This window comes from Gymnoscopelus braueri, assembly GCF_963280865.1.
Source record: "Gymnoscopelus braueri genome assembly, chromosome: 13".
Taxonomy (NCBI): Eukaryota; Metazoa; Chordata; class Actinopteri; order Myctophiformes; family Myctophidae; genus Gymnoscopelus; species Gymnoscopelus braueri.
The window spans coordinates 35,350,958-35,371,296 of record NC_137615.1 but is presented as its reverse complement, the minus strand read 5'-3'; the positions used below and the strand labels follow the sequence as shown (position 1 = coordinate 35,371,296).

Genomic DNA, 20,339 nt, shown 5'->3' with positions numbered 1-20,339 from the left:
GCGGACGCGTTGTGAGCTTGTAGATCTGCTATTTAAAAAATAATAATCTTTAAATAAAATGTAGAATATTTGGAATATGTTTTGAATCATTCTAATGAATGACACAAATCTGGTACGGGGCTCCCTGGCACAAAACATTTTCAGATGGGGTAAAATAAATGCATATTCATTTGGGGGTCCATGACATGAAAATATTTGAGAACCAATGGATTCAATAATAATTTAATTTAAAATGGATGAACCAAGTTCAAAGTCACTTATAATAAGTGGACGTGGCAACACTTCTTCTTGCTTGCGTGGTGCGCAGCCAACAAAGTCCGTCTGATCCCGCCTTCCGCGTGACACCGTGACACGTGACTGGTCAGAAGCCCCAGTCGACCACTTAATAACACTAGTCTCACTGGTTAATAACGGCAAAGATGGTTAATTTATGAAGATGCACCATCCCAATTGTAGCCACTAGAGGCGACATGGTACACAAATTCTAGTCTCCTAAGTGGGTGGGGCGTCGGCGTCTGGAGGCAAATCTCGCGAGAGTGTGTTGCTGCCTGGGACAGAGAAAGGTTGATAATAAAGTTGGGAAAAAAGTACAAATAAAATAAAGGAATTGCAGTGTTATATTAACCAAATAGACGTTATTCTTTAAAATAAATCAATGAAACGTAATGAGACTTAGTAAATAACTAATATACAACAATCAAAGAGTAAGAACACAATAATTGGTCGTTCGCGATTCCCTCTCTCGCCGACAATTGGACCAATCCCCCGTCATTCCGCCCTCGGTTCAACCTATGGGTTCAACCCGCTGTGTGTGATCAGACTAGGGTTGCCAGATTCTGCGAGAGAAATAAGCAACCAGGTGTATGAAAACAAGAAGCGACTACGCTACGGCTTCTTGAAAATAGCCGATTCTACAAGCTAATTTTTTTTTTAAATTAGGTTGAACATTTTTGAAACATTTTAACAACACAAATCTTGTATAGGCTCGGGTCCCTGGCACAAAATATTTTCAGATGGGGGGGGGGGGTCTGTGGACATTTACATTAAGTTGGGGGTCCTTCATGACAAGTTTGAGAACCACTGGTTTAAACAACATTCAGGAAACAAAATAAGCAACTACACTATAGAAACAAGCCCAATAAACCGCAACTTTAAAGAAAAATAATCCCAAAGTCGCTTATAATAAACGGACATGGCAACGCTAAATCTGACCAATCGCATGCTTTGTTTTCGAGACGTAGTGGGCGGTGCTGGAGCGCGTGGGCTACAGTGTGGTGCGGTGCGGGAGGAACTGTCATCACTGAGTTTAGCAAAACGAGACATGTCAAGTCTTCAAACTCGTGTTTGGAGAGGACAATACGACTGATCATCAAGGTAAAGTGTTGATTAATTGTTGCACTCACGGTTAGTGACAGATCCCCCTCGAAAATAACGGGATTCTGTGCTTGTTTTGATTGGCAACAGCTAGCTAGCTAACATTGGCTAATAGAGCAGCACTTGTGCTAGTAGCAGGCAAGCCGTCTGGTTGAGATGGGTCTTTCCTTTAAATATTCCACATCTTATTTCAAGACCTTTTTTTTTCTTTAAAAAAAAATAGCAGATCTACAAGCTGCTTGTAGATCGGCTGTTTTCAAACATAGGTTTTAAGTGCCCATGTGGTCTAATAGTCGTTTCTTTTGAGCTTGTTTTCCCAGACACGGCTGCTTATTTTAAAGCCTTAAATGCCAATGATTGTCATGGGTGTAAGTTGTACTTTATCTAATTGCAGTTAATTGCAGTTTTGAATGTTCTAAGGCTAGTGGTTCTGACCTATTGAATTAACGTTTTTCTTTAGAGGAATGAAACAAGAGAATATATAGGATTTGTTGTAACCATGTAGTAAGCCTATTGAAGATTTGTTATTACTACGATTTGATTAACCTTGAATTACAATTGATCTTTTACGTTGAGGTCACACATATAGAAATGTATCCCATTATCTATGCATGATACATGTCAAAGTCAGTTGTCAGAGGCTCAGAGCTCAGGGAGTAAATGGTTGAAGTTAGTTATAACAGGCAGATCAGGTTAGTCTATGGGCATGTATATGAGCATCTGGGTGTAATGATAATGTTTTGGTGAAAAATACAGTTCATTTAGGCTGTAGTCCTAAGTGTTGAGAATGAATATGGAATAGTGAGGATTACGATGCTCGTATTCTATTTTAGGAAGAGGTTTCATCATGTCACTGTTGTCAATATCAATCTCACTTGCTCCCTGTCCCTCCATGCTCCATAATGGCTTTAGACATCAGTCACAAACCACCAGATAACATGTACCAAAACAAAGTGTTGTGATTATGAATGTGTCACGTTCATACCAATGCTGTATAATGCCGTTTTCCCAAAAAACAACATTGGTTTCTGTACATAGTGGATATAATTCAATATCCACTATGCTGTTTTCCTGAGTATATGTGGTATTTATTTTAGTCGTTATACATGTTTGTTTTGAAGCTCTGCAACTCTATAAGGATTCACATCAAAATAACTTATAATGGCATTGGCAACTCATTTTTCTGCAGGCGTTGGTGACGTAGTGACAAGTACAGTCCACCAGCTTAATGATGGGATTAAAACTTTATTCAGCCCTTTAAAGACGGCGGGATGAGTGTTTGCTGTTGTTTTAATAATACCACACTGATTTAATATTCATATTCATAATTTCATGCTGGAGGTTTTGTTGTAAAGAGACATTAGAGAAATAAGCAGCCATGTCAGGGAAAACAAGCCCAAATTATTTTGCCACATAGCACTTTAAAGTAAACCTATATAAAATAGCCGATCTACAAGCTTACAACGCAATTGTGATGCGACGTGTTGAGCTTGTAGATCTGCTATTTTCAAAAAATTAAGTCTTGAAATAAAATGTGGAATATTTGGAAGATTCTTGAAACATTCTAACAACACAAATCTGGTACGGGGCACCCTGGCACAAAACATTTTCAGATGGGGGTTATAGGGACAAACATATATTAATTTGGGGTTCCAAACCATGACAAGAACATGTTTGAGAACCTCTGGGTTTAATACTAATGATAAAAAAAAAAGGAAACAACCCAAATAAGCAACAACTACACTTTAAGAAACAATGTGTGGTGAATGTTGTTGCTGACAGAGAACAGTTGAACTGCATCACAGTTCAGCTCTCAGTCGTAGGCAGAACACAGAACGACCAGGCAAGAAGCGACCCAGACCCGTTCAGTGTTTATATTATGCTTAATTGGATCGAATATTGCCAATTAAAACCGTCGGACCCATGGTGAAGAGAAAGAAGACGTCGCCTGCGGTCGAAGAAAAGGAAAATGGGTAAAATAGTCTCGTAAAGAAACACTTTATTTAGAGGTCGAGTTGCGGTGGAAGAGGGTTTCGTTGTCGTTTCTTTCTGCAGGGCGCTTAAACTGAAAGGCGCTCGGCGTTTTGAATTTGATTTAAATTCAACCCCAATGTTTTGAGATTCAACTGAAAAGACAACTAGTTCAAATACACGGCCAGCTTGTCCGACTGTCCCGATGGTTAAAACAACGCAAAAACAATGATATAGCTATGATATTTGGTGTTGTTTTGTTGGGACAGAGAGAGGGGATTTGAAACAAACAGCGGCGGCCATGTTGAGCGAGAGAGAGAACGTCGTCTTTTTAGAAGTTATTTTTTGCACAATGTTCTTCTTTTAACGTGACATATTCTCTTTGAAACGGGCTTTGCCAGCAGCATGACACTGGGCTCACGGGAGGGGATCGGTGCCGATGGAAGGAAGAATTCAGCCCGAAAGCCTGAAGGTTGTGACGAGGAGGAGATCAGCGCAGAGCAGGGGAGCGAGGAGCGCGATACAAAGGGAGACGGAGTGGAAATCCTTAATCCATCACCAGCACCGGTCCTTCCCACCTCAACACCCAGCCAGGCCGGACCGGGAGCCAGTCCGACCCAGCAGACCCAGACCCAGGCAGATCCCACTCCTCCCAGTCACGACCAGCATCATTTTCTCCGATCGAGCGTTCGACCTCCGAGCAAGCGGATCCGGAAGGATTCCATCGGCTCAGCCATCAATGGACATGGCGGGGCAAAATCGAAAGGCAAGTAGGAGTCTTCCATCGGTCCCTCTCTCTCTCGTAAAATTTGTCATTTGTTGAAGTTCAGTGGCCGAACACTTGTTCATTAGCCCGGCATAGAGCTGTTTTTTTTTGTAATCGAGTTGAGGTATATTTCTCATTTTGACTATTGAAATATAACCGCCGCAAGCAACTCTTAGATCCTATTTTTAATATCTGGAATTTAGAGTTATTACAAAAAAAAAAAAAATCTCCTGCACGAAATGTATTGACGGAAAGTAGCTCATAACTAGCTCAAATGTCTACGGTGGATTTTTATGAAACAAAAACTTTTGCAGATAGAAAGAGGATAATTCAAGCTTTCCATACAGCTGCAATGTTAGTGAGTTTAACGTCGTTTAATGCAATCAGATCGGACTTTTCTGTTTGGATGTATGGGCTGTCAAGGGTTGGTATTGCAACTCTAGATTCCAGATATTAAAAATAGAATCTACGAGTTGTTTGCAGCTAACTGCCAATCCATGTTACAATCCCATCTGACCACTACCAAATAGGACAGGAGTCACTATGATGTGGAGAATACAGACCACTTTCACTGTCATTCTACTGTTGAGGTGACCAAATAAACATAGTCGCCAACCTTTTGACATGAACCGGGTTCATATGTACACAACAAGTTAGCTGTCATTTTTAATCTAACTGTGCTGACAAATTGGTCCAGCCAGTTTGGGAAACTGTTCTGAAAATATATAGTTTTCATACTTAAAATAGATGCAGGTATTTGTTGTGTCAAAAAATGCACAAGTGTTGTTCTTTTTATTGCACAATATTTTACGATTTAGAGATGCTGTTTTCAAAATCACAACAATGCATTTGTCACAATGTCTTTTTCCAGATAGCCTTGAGTTTGATTGTATACAGCTGAGCTAACAAGTGCAATGGTACAAATCACTTCAGCCTCTACTAACAAAACAAATAACTCATTGATCATTCTACACAATTCACAGCAATACGAGATAATTTGGAGTTTCTAGATTTGACAGATTTTTAAATATAGAGGGGAAGAAGATGAATTGTGAACTAGTTGGTAAACTCGTCAGTTTGGGATTGACAAGATTACCACATCCTACAGCACTATTATGCAGATTGGAGATCCCATATGAAAACTGACTGGCTTCTTAAACACATCAATGCCTTTTAAAAGTGGCCTTATAATCACATCATTTTCCCATTAATGAGCTAAATAAATCCTGTCTTAATCATGAACAGCCCTCATCTGGGTTTTCACATCATAGTGTTGAATGATTCCGATTCAACTCAAGATTCATAAAACGGCCTAATGTCATCTAGTTAGAGATCCTGACAAGACCCTGGCAAGTCTATACAGCCCAGTAGCTGGAAAAAGCTCACAGCGTCCTATAAATAAACAAAACTTTTTAGACCTCCCAGTCCTAACCGCTTCTTTCTTTAAGAATTTGGGGGTTTCACTGTAGATCTGTTATGATTTGTTTCCTTCCCTGCTTAGGGGGCATTTAACTCCTTGCAGTCGCACTGGTCTTTCATTTATTGTTCAGGCCAGCAGACTGGCATGGTGTTGCCCTGGTGTACTCACTCATGCACACATTTTACAAACTAGCGAGGTGTCCGCTCTGTTTTCACCTGCATCTATTTCTTGTTGGTCTGCAAAACCCTTCGTGCAAAACTTTGTATTTCTGAAAAGTGCTTTAAAGTTGAGTTGGCTGATACTAGATGTAAACATTCAGCTTTTGGCACAATTCTGTCGGTGGCGGTGGTGAGAGAGAAACTGGTTGGTTAATCAGAAAATGCTGAGGTCAAACAACAGCATGTAGACCAAACAATTGACAAGATTAGATGGGGAGTTCAGTCCTACTTATCATGATAGCTATTGTATTGGTTGGTGTCCATCTATCATAAGAGAAGAAGACCTACATGTATCGAGTACAGGGCATCATTTCCACATAGGCTGTCTGATTGTGTTCATGTCCCCTGGCATTGTGCTGTGTTAGGGTATTCTTGGCTATATGCTGTATATTCTCCTGTATGTTGTAGACCTGGCTGTTTTCCAGCTTCCTTCCCACAGCTTAACCACAGAAGGAGAAACTCTGCATGTTGTGTGCACTGTAATGTTTTTGTGGATTCGTATTTGAACCTCTCCCCAAAAACTGTCACAGCAGAGCTCCACTGTACTTTCCTTTGCGTTCAGCCACACACCATGACATGCAGAGAGTTTTCCTCTATACCTTGATTTTCACATTAGAATTTAAAGCGGTGTGTTTTTCCTCTGCGAGGGTCTCCTGTTGATTGGCTTTAGGTTTGCAACTATTGATTACTTTCTTAACGATAATTCTAATTGATTACTTTTTGAATAAAAAAAAACTTTTTTGTTAACTTTTATCCTTCGTTGTTAAGTGTTGCACAAAAATAGCTAAAATAGCCAATCTACAAGCTCACAACGCGTAGCATTTGAAAAATAAAAATAAAAATAAATTTGATTAAATTTGTTTTATAATCGATTAAATTGATTAGTTAAATTAACCGGCTTGTATTTTGCTTTTTTGTTGTTGCTCGTATGCCACAGGGCCAGAGAATGGCTCTTCTTCTTCCCAAGGCGGTGCAGGTCAGTCAGGTTCTGTGACGGGTTCCGCCGGGGGCGTGTCCAAGGCTTCCAGGGGTCAAGGCCCCACAGACAAGGAGGAGCATGCAGGAAACCAGAAGAGGGCCCGTCGCCAATGGGAGTCCTGGAGCACAGAGGATAAAAGCAGCTTCTTTGAGGGGCTCTATGAGGTAAAGCAGGAGATCAAGGAGGTTGATTATTGCCCACGTATCGTTTCTGTCGGGCAGGAACCTCCTATCTCCATATTCTAACTTTTTGTAAATGAACGCCCTAGTTGATCACATTACAGCGTCACACAAAAGCATCAAAAGTAGCAGATCCGCAAGCTCTGAGCCTTTAGATCTGCTACTTCAGCTATTTTTTTTATTTGAATCCTTAAAGTAACAGTTTTGGACATATGAGGTTTCCACCCGACAGCAACGATATACTGCACTTATGTTATGATGTGCAGTAGGTGAGTACTGCACAAACAAAATGGACCCATATGGGGTCAGTATTCAAACTTAGGCAAGGCAGATTTATTCGTATCGCACATTAGGAGTTGAGGCATTACATTTTGTTTGACTCGGTTCCACAGATAAATATTGTGAAAATAGCCGATCTACAAGCTCACAACGGCGGTGTGAGCTTGTAGATCGGCTATCTTCAAAATGTTTGCCTCTTATATTATTTGACAATTTGGCCAATGTTTGACCTGTTTTTATAGTTTGGTTTGTTGATTACTTTTGATGCAGCAGAAATGGTCTTTTTCTTTTCTTTTCTTTGTAAAAGTCCATAAAATGTCACTTTACTGTCATCTGGGGAACCCCCCAAAATCATGTGGGGACCCCCCTGGGTTCGCATAGGTAAAAATTGTGCTTGTTCAGATATCTCTTTCTCACTTCTCACCTCTCCTGTCTTCAGCATGGGAAAGACTTCGAGGCTATTCAGAACAACATAGCCATGAAGTACAAGAAGCGAGGCAAGCCGGCCAACATGGTGAAAAACAAGGAGCAAGTCCGTCATTTCTACTACCGCACCTGGCACAAGATCTCCAAACACATCGACTTTGCCAACGGTGAGCCTTCTGTGCGATCGGTGATGAAAGAAGTACTCGTGGTGTTTTACATGAGTGAAAGTAACAATACTGCAATGTAGAAATACTCTGTTACATGTAAAATTCCAGTATTCAAAATGTACTTGAGTAAAAGTACAAAAGTATTGGCATCAAAGTGTACTTAAAGTACCAAAAGTAAAAGTAGTCATTGTGCAGAATGTCCCATTTCACAAGTTCAAAACGTATCAAAATATTTTGAAAATGGCATATCTACAAGCTCACAATGAATCGCGACGCATTGTGAGCTTTACACCACTACTGGTGGTACTTTACACCACTGTGTGTGATTTATACTCGGTTGTGCATTGTGTCGTGCAACAATAGCCAATCTACAAGCTTACCATGTCTTGCGGTGCAACACGTTGTGAGCTCTATAAATCTGTTTTCAGTGTGTGACAGCATTTGTACAAAATTAAGCCATTAAATCCTGAGGCTGATTTTTCAAAAATGTTCAAAAATAGCAGATGTACGTAAGCAAAAATGGCACAGTTGCTTTTCCCGTTTATAATGGGTTAAAAATTAACCAATTTTTTTACTACATTTTTTATTTATTTTTGAATATCAATTCTTGGTCAGTAATTCATAAATCTTCCAAATCCCCTTTTTGAAAGCCCCCCCTCTGTTTGTTGTTTATGCAGCCGGTGGTGGTGACTTCACTAGATAAGCACTGGTTGCTCTCTCCACTAATAGTCCTATAGCAGCCAGCCGCTGCTACTATGGTTATCTTAACAGTGCATACCCAAGTTTCTTTTTGCATCACCAGCTAATAAGGCAGCGTTGTAAGTAACTCTTTGCTCCGTTTAAACCTCAGTGTACTCCCGAGTGCTGAAGAAATCCTCTCAGGAGCTGTACGGACTCATCTGCTACGCCGAGCTCCGCAAGAAGGTCGGAGGACGTGAGTGTAAACGCATCTGAATGCATGGCCTTCTTCAGAGGCAGCGTTGCCAACTCTCGTGAGAGAAATAAGCCAACCCACCTTCAAAAACAACCCAAATCTGACCTAAAAAACAAGGCAATACAAGTCCAAGAATATTGCCATATATTATTCATAAAGAAATATTAGATGCATATATCATTATAATTACTATGTTGGTCTATAATGATTTATGTTTTGGTTATTTATTACAACACTTGAACCAGGGCTTAATAAGTAGAGACACCAGACCGATTCTGTCATTCAATGTAATTCACACTCCTACCCAAACGTATGGGGAATTATAGTATATACATCAAAGAAATGTTGGCTTGTTAGATTTGCCAAAGAAGCCACCGCATTTTTTAAAACGAGCCCCAAAAAATGCTACCCACGACTCGTAATTTCTTCCCGCAACTCTGGAAAAAAAACAAGCCAAAAGTTGCGGTAAATGAGCGCACTGTTCAGAGGTTGTTTGTGTGCAAAGTGTTCAGGGGACACGGGGGAAGTGATTAAATGGGTTGTGCGTTGCTCAGGGGGGGACAGTTGCTCCTGCTGTGCAGGGCGGGCTCCTGAGGGGGGCGATGTTCTAAACCGGCCTATGTTTGTTTTCTCTCCTGACAGTAATGGATGATAAGAACGTGGCGAAGCTCAACGAGCTCATCCAGCAGGGGTAAGTCAGTCAAAAGACAATAACATCAATCACAGACAGTCATTTAATCAGTTGAGACCTGAGGCCAATTAATTAAAAAAAAGCTTCTAAATCCTATGTTGCTATATCAGTGGTGCTCAAACCCCCGAAATTATATGAATTTGGCCTCAAAATATTTTGTTCCAGGGACTCTCAGAAGCAAAGATTTGAGTAAAAAAAATTGAGTTTGAAAAATACGTACGCAAAGATTTGCACAAAATTTAAAAAATAGCAGGTCTACAAGCTCATAGAAGTGGTTAAAATGATTGTGTTTTGAAAATAGTTTTTTATACATCAACAAATCGATTAGTTCCATAATGGTGTCATAGATGGCTAATGCTCACAAGGTGTTATTTAAAAAATAAATATTTTGCTTATAATGACTTACCCAAAATATCAATCGATCATTAATCAATTATTTTATAAAATGTACGATAATTGTTGTTAAATAATAGATTAAAGTGATTAGTTAGATTGACTGTTGCATCCCTAGATACTATGAGCAACCAGCCTACACATATTCAGATGAGAAGGATGGCATCCATTGTGCTCCCGCTGCCTTCTAAACTGTGTTTGTGTTTGGGAACCAGGGCTACCACGGTGCGCTCCAAAGGCAGGAACCTACGAATCAAGGCACCCATGTGCCGTGCTCTGAAGAAACTATGTGACCCTGACGGTTAGTACTGTGCACACACTCGCACACTCGCACTAACACACACACACACACACACACACAAAAGTAAACATCAGGGTATTTGCGACGCTTCCAATCAAGAAAGTGAGGAGCAGGGATTGTGGAGGCGGGGTTTCTGATGGCGAAAATGGCAGCATGTGGGCAGGGAGCGGCTGTGTTTCCATGGTAACTGGCCTGAGGAGGAGGAGGTGATGATGTTGACGGCAGCTCTATCCGTCTACACCTTCTGTTAAAAAAAATATATTTTGTTTAAAATATTTTTTTATCTAAAAAATGTAATTAAAATAATTAATTATTTAGCATGAGTTTAAAAAAAATCTAATGTTCAAAATAATTTCATTAGATGCCTTACATTTACGAAATTCCATAAATGAAAAAGAAGTAGTGAAAATATCTGATCTACAAGCTGACAACGTGTCGCAACTATAAAAACCCCAATTAATGTAATACAAGATGTTTGTTTAAATAATCCAACATGACACATTGAAAGGAGTATACTGTACACTTGGCTAGTTAGTTTAATGGGTTCTGGAAAAACCCGGAAGCAGAGCAGTCCCCACAACAAAATTTACGATTCTGTGCCTATCGGTACATAACTCAAACGGCGCTGAGTAGGCTCAAGGGAATGTCACAACGTTCGGGACGGCAACTCGTTCGCTTTAGCTCACTCGTTGGTCCCTTACGTGGCTCCAGTTCCCTTGAGACTGCGCGCCTCCGAAATGGTTTAGTCACAATGGGGGAGATGCGAGGCGGCTATGCACGGATTTTCGGGATTTACAGTTGTCTATGCACGGAATGACACCTCCGTGCTATGTATACTAAGTCGTGTGAGATCGCGTTGCGTCACCACTTGATTCGCGCCTCCATGTTGAACGTACATGCGCGTTCCCGTCTCACGACCATGAACGCCCATCTATTCAAGAGCATGGAGTCACACAGGCAGGCTAGCTGGCTGCCTTACTAAAACATGCTTTAAAAGTTTGTTTCAACCGATCAATTACTTTTTCCTGACAGTCAGAACTACAGACACACGTCGCATAAGCATACCGGGACTACCTTTCCTTTTTATTCGATACAAAAATAGCTAAGAATTGAGCAGAGTTATTGCCCCTCTTTCACACTTTCAACACGGGAGCGAGTGAGTCCCTTTGCTGCTGCTCTGCAGCGAGTGGAGGAGGGAGATCAGTGATCACAGACAAGACTAGTGTGAGAGTAGATGTCGGATGACTCGGATCGTAATAAACATTTAATCCTCCTTTCTTATAAAGTAACGAGCATACTAACGCGGTCATTAAAATGTCAGTAGCCTAACTGTAACGGATGCGACCGGCCACGGATGCGTTCAAGAGTACCGAAACGTGGTACTGTTTGTTTTTAAGTGAACCGGTACTCGGTAGTACCGACGTGATTCGGTCGGTACCATTGAAAGTACCGACTTCGGTACTCTACCCTAGTTGTAAGCTTGTTGTTGGTCTATTTTCACAAAATACCTATCTGTGGAACCGAGTCAAACAAAATGTGATTCCTCAACTCCTACAATTCCAAGTGCTTGTCAGGATGGAATATGATTATTTTGGGGCGTCGCGGCCTGAAAGGTTTGGGAAACCTTGTTCTAAAGCACAATGTCACAGTCTGGCCTGACTTTATAGAGTTATAAAGCTTTTTTCCTATTTTTTTGTTTTGTTACCCCTTTTCTTCCCAATGTAATCATTATGCCAATGAATTCCTCCCCACACACATTTCTGTGTTGTCACTGCTGTTGTATCCTATACTGACTCACCTGCCAGTGAGGAGGAGCCTCCACCGGGAGGACATAGTAGAGCCTCCGTCCTACTCATCCCATCCAACACTCCATGCTGACAGGTGCCAGTCTGATTCCAGTATGATTATGCCCTAAAAAAAATCTCAGATCTGTTGAAACAACCATGGCACCTCCCTTGCTCTTTTTTAAATCTGCTCACCACCTTCCATATCCATGCGTCTCATTACTGCATTATGACAGACGAATGCCACTCGACAAAATCGACACGTCACATGACACTTCTTTCGGTCGAAAATATGCGTTTCTTTTTGGACGAGTCAATCCACACAATATAAATCAATCTTAACCCATTGAGGCCTGAGGTTTCCGATTCTGCAAAAATGTCTTCTAACCTAAACCTAACGGTTTTCTGAAAAACGTATGTTTCTATGTCAGTGGTTTTCAAACTTTTTCATGTCAAGGACCCCCAAAATGATATGAATTTGGCCGCAGACCCCCATCTCAAAATATTTTGTTCCAAGGACCCCCAGAAGCAAAGATCTGAGTACATTTTTGCTTTAAAATAATATATACATTCAAAGATTTGCACACATTTTCACGATAAAAAAAAAGGCAGATCTACAAGCTCGAATCTGCTATTTTTGAATAGCCAAAGTGTAAAATAATGCTTTTTAGCTCAAATCAAAAAGTGACACAGATGCGTTCCAGAGTGGAAGCCAACTCTGTGTGTTTTCTTCCCCCTCAGGAGTGAGTGATGAGGAGGACCAGAAACCTGTGCGTCTCCCTCTGAAGGTGGCAGTGGAGCTCCAGCCACGCAGTAACCACTCCTGGGCCCGTGTTCAGAGTCTGGCCCACAACCCTCGCCTCAGGTAACACCTGCCCAGTTGGCAACTTGTCTCACACCACCAGCCACTATGAGCCTTAAGCCCCGTACCGAAAATAGCAGAGCTACAAGCTCGCAACACGTTGCAGTGTGACGCGTTGAGCTCTACCCACTAGGTCACAGAATGTATGAATATCAGACTAATAACAGACTTAAAGGAGTAGTTCACCCAAAACATTACTTGTCGTCTATCTCTGGGACCCCAATCCACACTGTAAAATCATCAGTGTTAATTTAACTCCGACAGTGTATAAATGGAACCACGGGTCCATTTGGTTCCATTTGTGCACTGTCGGAGTGACAGACCCACAAGGGTTCCTAACTATCAATCATTTGGTGGGGGACCACAGGGCTGGAACCCCTCTCAAGGACCCCAAATTGAGAACCGGTGAGCTCCAGGGTTAAAAGCTTAAACAGTATCCCATGCAATTCCTCCGCAGTTGGTTCTTGTGTGGTCCAAAAACTAATCCAAATGCACTGCTGTGGTCTCATCAACACAGGATGATGGTGGAGCTCCACAGAAAAGTGTCAAGCCTCATTGAGTACCTGAAACAGAAGTGGGCTTTCCATGACGAGCGCATTGTATCCTTTGTCATGAGCAAGTCGTGTGTGTTCAAATCTAAAATGACCCGGATACTTTCCCGATTTTAATGGGTTAAGCAGAAATGGACAAAAAATACAAATACTATAGTTGCAGATATAGGACATTTTTAACACGGTACTCGGTGTTGTACCTTCACGGGTTTAACCGTGTGTGTGTGTGGGCTCCTTGACGCCGAGGCCTTCCCAGATGAAGAGTCTCCAGGAGAGAGAGGCTCTGGAGGCGGCAGGCGGGCGCTCCGGCAGCGTGGCCTCCTCTCCCGTCAAGGTCCTCCAGCAGCAGCAGGAGGAGGAGCTCTTCCTCTACCCGTCGGAGTGCAGCACCGTGACCACGCTGCCCGGCGTGGCGCGCGTGGTCCACTCCAAGGCCTCCTGCACCGTGCACTGGCAGGAGAGTGGCAAGAGCCGCCCCGGCTCCAAGGAGCTGGCCGCCGGCGCCCACCAGATCCTGGGGATCCACCACCACCACCCTGCTGCTCCTCTTCCTCCTCCTGCGCCTCCTCCTCCTCCACACCGGGCCGGGGGCGGGGCTAAATCCGCACGCGGCGGCAGCGGCAGCAGCAGCACCTCGGGTAGGCCTGTCACAATTATTACATGATCGCCTAATCACAATTATTTGAGGTAATCGCAATCGTTTTTGCATTTTGTCGCTTTTGTCGTCTTAAGAGTGTTTACCAAAAATAGCAGAAATAGCAGATCAACAAGCTTACAGCGCATCACTTTGTGGCGCGTTGTAAGCTTGTAGATCTGTTATATATATATATATATATATATATATATATATATATATATATATAATTATTATTATTATCATTTTTTTAAGCATTCAATTATTAAATGTGTCTGTCATTTCTTTGCATATTTAAGTTATTTGTCATCATCTGCCCTGTGCAATTTCCTTTAATTACGAAGCCTAAAAGGCAAACAGAAATTACGTTTTTATTCATACGTATGTTCCAGTGTTCAATGCCAAAAAAATCGTATAAATAGTTGATCGCAAATTTTTTGTGTGACAATTAATCGTCAACTTACATTTTGTGATGGTGACAGCCCTGGCCCCGGGTGACGCCCGTCGAGCCGAACCCCTCCTCCTCCTCGCCTCCTCTGACCCTCCGCCGGACGGTTCGGCGACATGGGAGGAGCAGCAGAACCCTTTGCTTCCCTCCGTTCTGCAGCTGAGCCTGGCCTCCGCCGCGGAGGGCAGCGGCGGGACGGGGGCCAGGCCGCCCGAAGGGATGAAGGCGTGCAGCGGAGCAGAGGGTGGCGCTGGTAGGCCTGGCACAATTATTAACATGATCACAGTTATTTGAGATAATTACCAATTACTTTGCATGATCGTCATAATCCTTTCCATGTTAAATTTTTTTCATATATTTCCAAACATTACAAAAAAAATTATATTGGAAATGGCAGATCTACAAGCTCACAACGCGCCGCGTCGTAAGCTTGTGGATTGGCTATTTCCACTATTAATGTTTCTTTTGTTTGTTGAAGTATTATGTAGGGCTGTACCCAAACCCTGTTTTTAGGATTCGAACTTCGGCGAGAAATTTCGAACGGACGTTCGAACCATCGTATTTAATTATTTAATTAATGAAACGGTGGTTCGAACGTCGAACCATCGTTTTATTTATTAATTAATGAATACAACGATGGTTCGACTTTCGAACCATCGAAGGACGTTCGTTCGAACGATCGTGTTTATTTAATTAATTAAACGAACGTGCCTTTAACCAAGCTGCAATTCATTATAGAGCCGACATTGCATAGTCTATTGGTTTAAAAAAAAGTTGTTTCATAATGAAAGGATTTAAGGATCAAACAAGACAAGATATTTCCTAAAGTTTAGGATTTATTGCTGAAGTCGTTCGTTACCAGACAGTAGCCTACAAGCAATGCAGATCAATAGCCTCCCTTGAAAGCCTTCATTCATGTAACAGAAAAATAAAACAGGCGCATTAATTGTCACAGTGTCTTTTTTTTTCTCTCCAGACAACTCGCTCTCTTTTTGGCCAATATCTAACAATACGACAGACAATATTCTGCACAGGGCTGTTAGTTACATTAAACAACAACTATAAAATATAAGTATGGCAGGGCGTGGCAGCTTGAAACAGTTAACAAACAACGACTTTTAAAATAAAATGTCTCACTCTCGTCACTCTCGTCTCGTGACGAACCAAAAGAAAATGTCTTGCCGACCGAGTCGGCCCTCACCTCTGCTATACTCTCTTCATGTTGTGTGCCAAGAACACTAGTTTTAGCCGCGGTTGCCGCAGTTAACCGCGGTTTGGGTGGATTCGGGTCAATCAAATATAATTATTAATTAATATCGGATAAACCGCGGGTGAAATATTGCGGTAAATAAATTAATGACATCTAATATATCTATCCATAAAATAGCTAAATCTCTGCGTGCTTGTGTCTGTGTGAGTGTGTAGAGCAGCCGCTGTGCGATGCGATCACAATATGCATTGATTTAGCCTATGGAATGTCGGTGCGTCTTTTTTAATTTTTTTTAACCGGTGCCGCTGGCAGCAGAGCAGTGCGCTGTATGTTGGATGCCGCATGTATGTTGGATGCCGCATGTATGTTGGATACCTGTATGTTGGATGCCGCACAGAGTGTATGTTCAGCGCAGCACCGGTTTAAAAAAAAATTAAAAAGACGCACCGACATTCCATAGGCTAAATCAATGCATTTTGTGATCGCATCGCACAACTAATAATAAAACTAACAGGGAATACCAGAAAATAATAATATTTTGACATACGGGAAAAACGGTTGGTGCGGATATTTAAATTGGATAATATAATTATTGCGGTTGGATAACGGGCGGATAATTAATTTGTACACGGATTCGGGTGACGTGAGAGGCCATCCGCGCATCTCTACTGTGCGTGCCTGCGTGCGTGACTTTCAAATTATTGTAAACACAACATAGTACTGTGATATTCTGATATATATCACATTCTGATATATGTTTTAAGATTTTTATTTATTTTTATATATATATATATATATTTAAAAAAAAGTGGAGGTTCGAACTCATTAATTAAGATTCGAATGCAGACATAACGAACGAAGGTCCGAACCTTCGAACGTTTGGGTACAGCCCTAGTATTATGTTGTTTAATTAGATATGTCAGTAATTTCTTTGTATATTTAGGTTATTTGTCATTTCTGCCCTGTGCAAACTTCAAATCCCTAAAAGGCCAAAAAAAAAAGAAAAGACACAATTACATCGTTCAATCGCGATTTTATTTGCGTAACAATTAATGGTCATAAAAAAACTGTCATCATGGTGATACAGCCCTACAAGGCGGAAGCAAAGAGAAGCCGCCACTGAGCGGAGGAGGGCCGCCGGAGCAGGGCTCGTCGTCTGATCAGTGCAGAGAAGAGCCCAACGCCAGCGTCGTCTCCTCCTCCTCGCCGGAGGTCAACCGCTCACCACCTCCTCCTCCTCTTCCTCCTCCTCCGTGCAAGCCTCCAGGGAGCGGCTCAGAGGAGGCCACTCCGCACCAGCAGGGCGGCGGTAGGACCCGTTACAATTATTACATCAGGGGTCTTCAACAGGGGGTTTGGTGTAGGGGGGAAAAAAGAGCAGACCAAGTATAGAGTGAAAGTTCAAGTTTACTAATTATTGACAGTTTAAGTGGTTAAATGTCTGATAAAATACACATGAACATGAATCCAACACTGATGATAGTGCTGTGAAACAAGTCTATGAATCCATCTATGAAATCTATGAAAAAGTTGAATATGAAACGCAATTTTAGACAATATATGCAGTGGGGGGTCCCTGCTTCATCTCTCTGTCAGCTAAGGGGTCCTTGGTCTGAAAAACGTTGAAGACTCCTGTATTACATCAAATCACTTGAAAATAGCATGCTTGCGACGAGCTCACGCTGCGTGCTGCGATGCAATGCATTGTTGTGAGCTTGTAGATTTTGGCCATTTCCGCAATTGTTTACATTTTTATTGAAAGTAGAAAATGATTAAATATATGGCCTTTTTACATCATTTTTATTTTCATTATTGATACTGGTCATCGTCAGTCATTTAGCCAGTATATTGAAGTTATTTGTCATATCTGCCCTGTGCAAATTTTGTCTAAAATCTAGACGGAAATGTAATTTTATTTATCGTCTCTGTCGAGTGGAAACCTCATATGTCCCAAAACTATTACTTTTCTTGATTCAAAATCAAAAACAGCAAAAGTAGCAGATCTACAAGCTCAAAACGCGTCGTTTCGCGGCGCGTTTTGGCATTGCGGATCTGCCACTTTTGACGATTTTGTGTGACGCTGTAGTGTGATCAAGCATGGCCGTTAATTTACAAATAGCCGATCTACAAGCTCACAACGCGAAAAATATGGAGATGAGAAGTTTCTGCCCTACAGCGACGTTATAATGTTAAACACCCAAAACGACATTGAAATCACTAATTACATATTTAGTATGACAATTCAATCGTCAAACAAAAAAAACAATGTCATGATGGTGACTTTGACAGCCCTAGGCGGTGGTGGTGGTAGTGGTGGCGCCCGCTCCGCCGAGCAGCAGATCCGTGAGGAGGGCTGGAGCGCGGCCCAGGGCTCAGACGTCACCCTGGCGGAGCTCTACCTGATGCTGGGCAAACCCAGCAAGCTGCAGCTGGAGTACGAGTGGCAGACCCCCGCCGTGGCACCTCCGCCGTCGCCCCCCTCCCAGGAGAACGGACAACAGCCGCAGCCCCCCTCCTCCAGCACCAGCACACACCATCATCACCGCGTCCTACGCTGTCTGCTGAGGCTGGTGTCCACCGAAGTCAACCCCAAACCCGCGGTAGGGACAAACTCTCTCTCTCTCTCTCTCTCTCTCTCTCTCACTCACATCGTATGCCACTCTTTAACCCAGTGGTTCTCAAACCAAGGACCCCCAAAATGATATGTATTTGGCCGCGGACCCCCCCATCTCAAAATAATTTGTTCCGGGGACCCCCAGAAGCAAAGATTTGAGTTACAAATGTTTGCTTTAAAAATATATATATATAAAAAAAATTGACAAGTTTAAAAAAAAAAATCAAAAATAGCAGATCTACAAACTCATAGCGCTGCATTTTGTGCCGCGCTATGAGCTTGTATGTTTAGCTGGGGACCTCCAAGGACCCCTGGGGGTCCCCGGACCCCACTTTGAGAACCAATGCTTTAACCCATTAAAACCAGGAAAGCATCTGTGTCATTTTTTATTTCAGCTAAATATACTGTATACAGCAACATAAGTTTTTCAGAAAACTCAGGATTTAGAGCAGTGGTTTAGAATAATAATGGTTCTCAAAAATAGCAGATGTACAAGCTCACAGCGCGTCACTTGTTTGAATAATTTTGAAAAACATTTTCAGATGGCGGGGCTCTTCAAAATGTGCACATTTTTGGACAGAAGCCATAGTTATCGGTTCGTTCCCGTCTGTCTTGTCTTTTTCCCAGGTCCCGGAGGTGTGCTCCACAGCCACGTCTCCAATGAAGCCCACCCAGGAGGAACAGTCCCAGGCCCTCACCCCTCCAGGGAAGGGACCCACTCCGGGGGTCCGCAGCCCCAGCTGTGGCCGGCAGCAGGCCTCTGTCCGCGGGGCCAAGGTGCTCCTCCCGGGAGTAGGAGCTTCAGGTAACTTTGCTTTTATCTCTCACACTTTGATCCTCTTTGAGTGGTTCTCAAAGTTTTCAGGCCGCAAACCCCCAAAATGATCATATCTGAACTGGGTTCTGTTCGACAGATAAATATAGTGAAAATTGCAGATCTATAAGCTCGTTGGCGTTGTGAGCATGTAGATCGGCTATTTCCACAATCTTTTCCTCAACTATAATTTTTTTTTATCCCACGATTTTTGTAACCCTTATTTTTCACCCGGTGCCAATTTCCTAAGTGATCCTGGGCACTACACTGCCCTCACCAGCCTAGGGAGGCCAGGGCCGAGCTCATGCCTCCTTCAATGCATGAGAGCCAACTGACCTTCTTGTCACCTGACATAACAGGGGGGAGTTTCCCTGGTTGGACGTAGCGTGTGGAAGGAACACGTTATTCCAACGAGTTCCCTTCCCCTCCATCCATCAGGCGCCCCTTTCCTCTTTTCTTAATCTTCAATTATGGAGATTCCATGGGGCACAAACTATTTTCAAGATTGGGCGGGGGGGGGGGGGGCGGGGGGTCAAATATACAGTATAATAAATTTGTCCTTGACATGAAAACATTGAGAACCACCGCTCTAAAAGATTTTAAATTCTATTAGCAACCCGAATCCACTTGTCTGTGAAAGTGTAGTTACTTCTACTAGTAAAGAATATTGTCTCTGTCGGGTGGAAACCTCATATGTCCAAACTCTTACTTTTCTTGTAGATTGTAGCTTGTAGATCTGCTACTTTTGATGCTTTTGTGTGACGCTGTAGTGTGATCAAGTAGGGCGTTAATTTACAACAACAAAAAACACAACAAGTTTGAATATAAGGAGATGAGAGGTTTCTGCCCCGACAGCGACGATATAATAATTCCAGCGCTGTGTATATTTATGCAGTGGTGTAAAGTAACTAAGTACATTTACTCAAGTACTGTATTTAAGTACAATTTTGAGGTACTTTTACTTTACTGGAGTATTTCCAATTGTGCATACTTTTACTTCTACTCCACTACATCTCAGAGGCAAATATTGTACTTTTACTCCACTACAATTATTTTAAAACTTTAGTTACTATAGTTACTTTGCAGATATAAATTATTACATACAACATACATTAACCACTTTAGCCCTATTTTATACCTAGGCTATTTGAAAATAGCCGATCTACAAGCTCACAACGCGTCGCGATGCGACGCGTTGTGAGCTTGTAGATCTGCTATTTACAAAAATGTTAGTACTTTTACTTGTGTTACTTGAAGTACAATTTGATATCAATACTTTTGTACTTTTACTCAAGTAAATTTTGAATTCCGGACTTACTTGTAA

The 20,339-nt window shown here is 42.1% G+C and overlaps 1 protein-coding gene across 4 annotated transcripts in view; it reads left to right on the top strand.

Moving 5' to 3' along the window:
* Positions 1–1,261: 1,261 nt before the first annotated feature.
* cramp1 (cramped chromatin regulator homolog 1) overlaps positions 1,262–20,339 on the top strand; it is a 30,301-nt gene continuing 11,223 nt past the window's right edge. Inside the window, exons 1-14 of one of the 4 annotated variants that reach the window (XM_080448056.1) lie at positions 1,262–1,374; positions 3,750–4,111; positions 6,687–6,892; positions 7,626–7,779; positions 8,630–8,713; positions 9,356–9,404; positions 10,013–10,098; positions 12,624–12,747; positions 13,262–13,343; positions 13,552–13,933; positions 14,412–14,630; positions 16,675–16,896; positions 17,877–18,187; positions 18,829–19,006. In XM_080448056.1, the coding sequence (XP_080304182.1) occupies positions 3,751–4,111; positions 6,687–6,892; positions 7,626–7,779; positions 8,630–8,713; positions 9,356–9,404; positions 10,013–10,098; positions 12,624–12,747; positions 13,262–13,343; positions 13,552–13,933; positions 14,412–14,630; positions 16,675–16,896; positions 17,877–18,187; positions 18,829–19,006 (2,458 nt within the window). In that variant the 5' untranslated portion in view covers positions 1,262–1,374; position 3,750. Of the gene's footprint in view, positions 1,375–2,971; positions 3,348–3,746; positions 4,112–6,686; positions 6,893–7,625; positions 7,780–8,629; positions 8,714–9,355; positions 9,405–10,012; positions 10,099–12,623; positions 12,748–13,261; positions 13,344–13,551; positions 13,934–14,411; positions 14,631–16,674; positions 16,897–17,876; positions 18,188–18,828; positions 19,007–20,339 lie in introns of those variants that run through there. The other 3 variants (XM_080448055.1, XM_080448054.1, XM_080448053.1) reach the window with 3 other exon arrangements.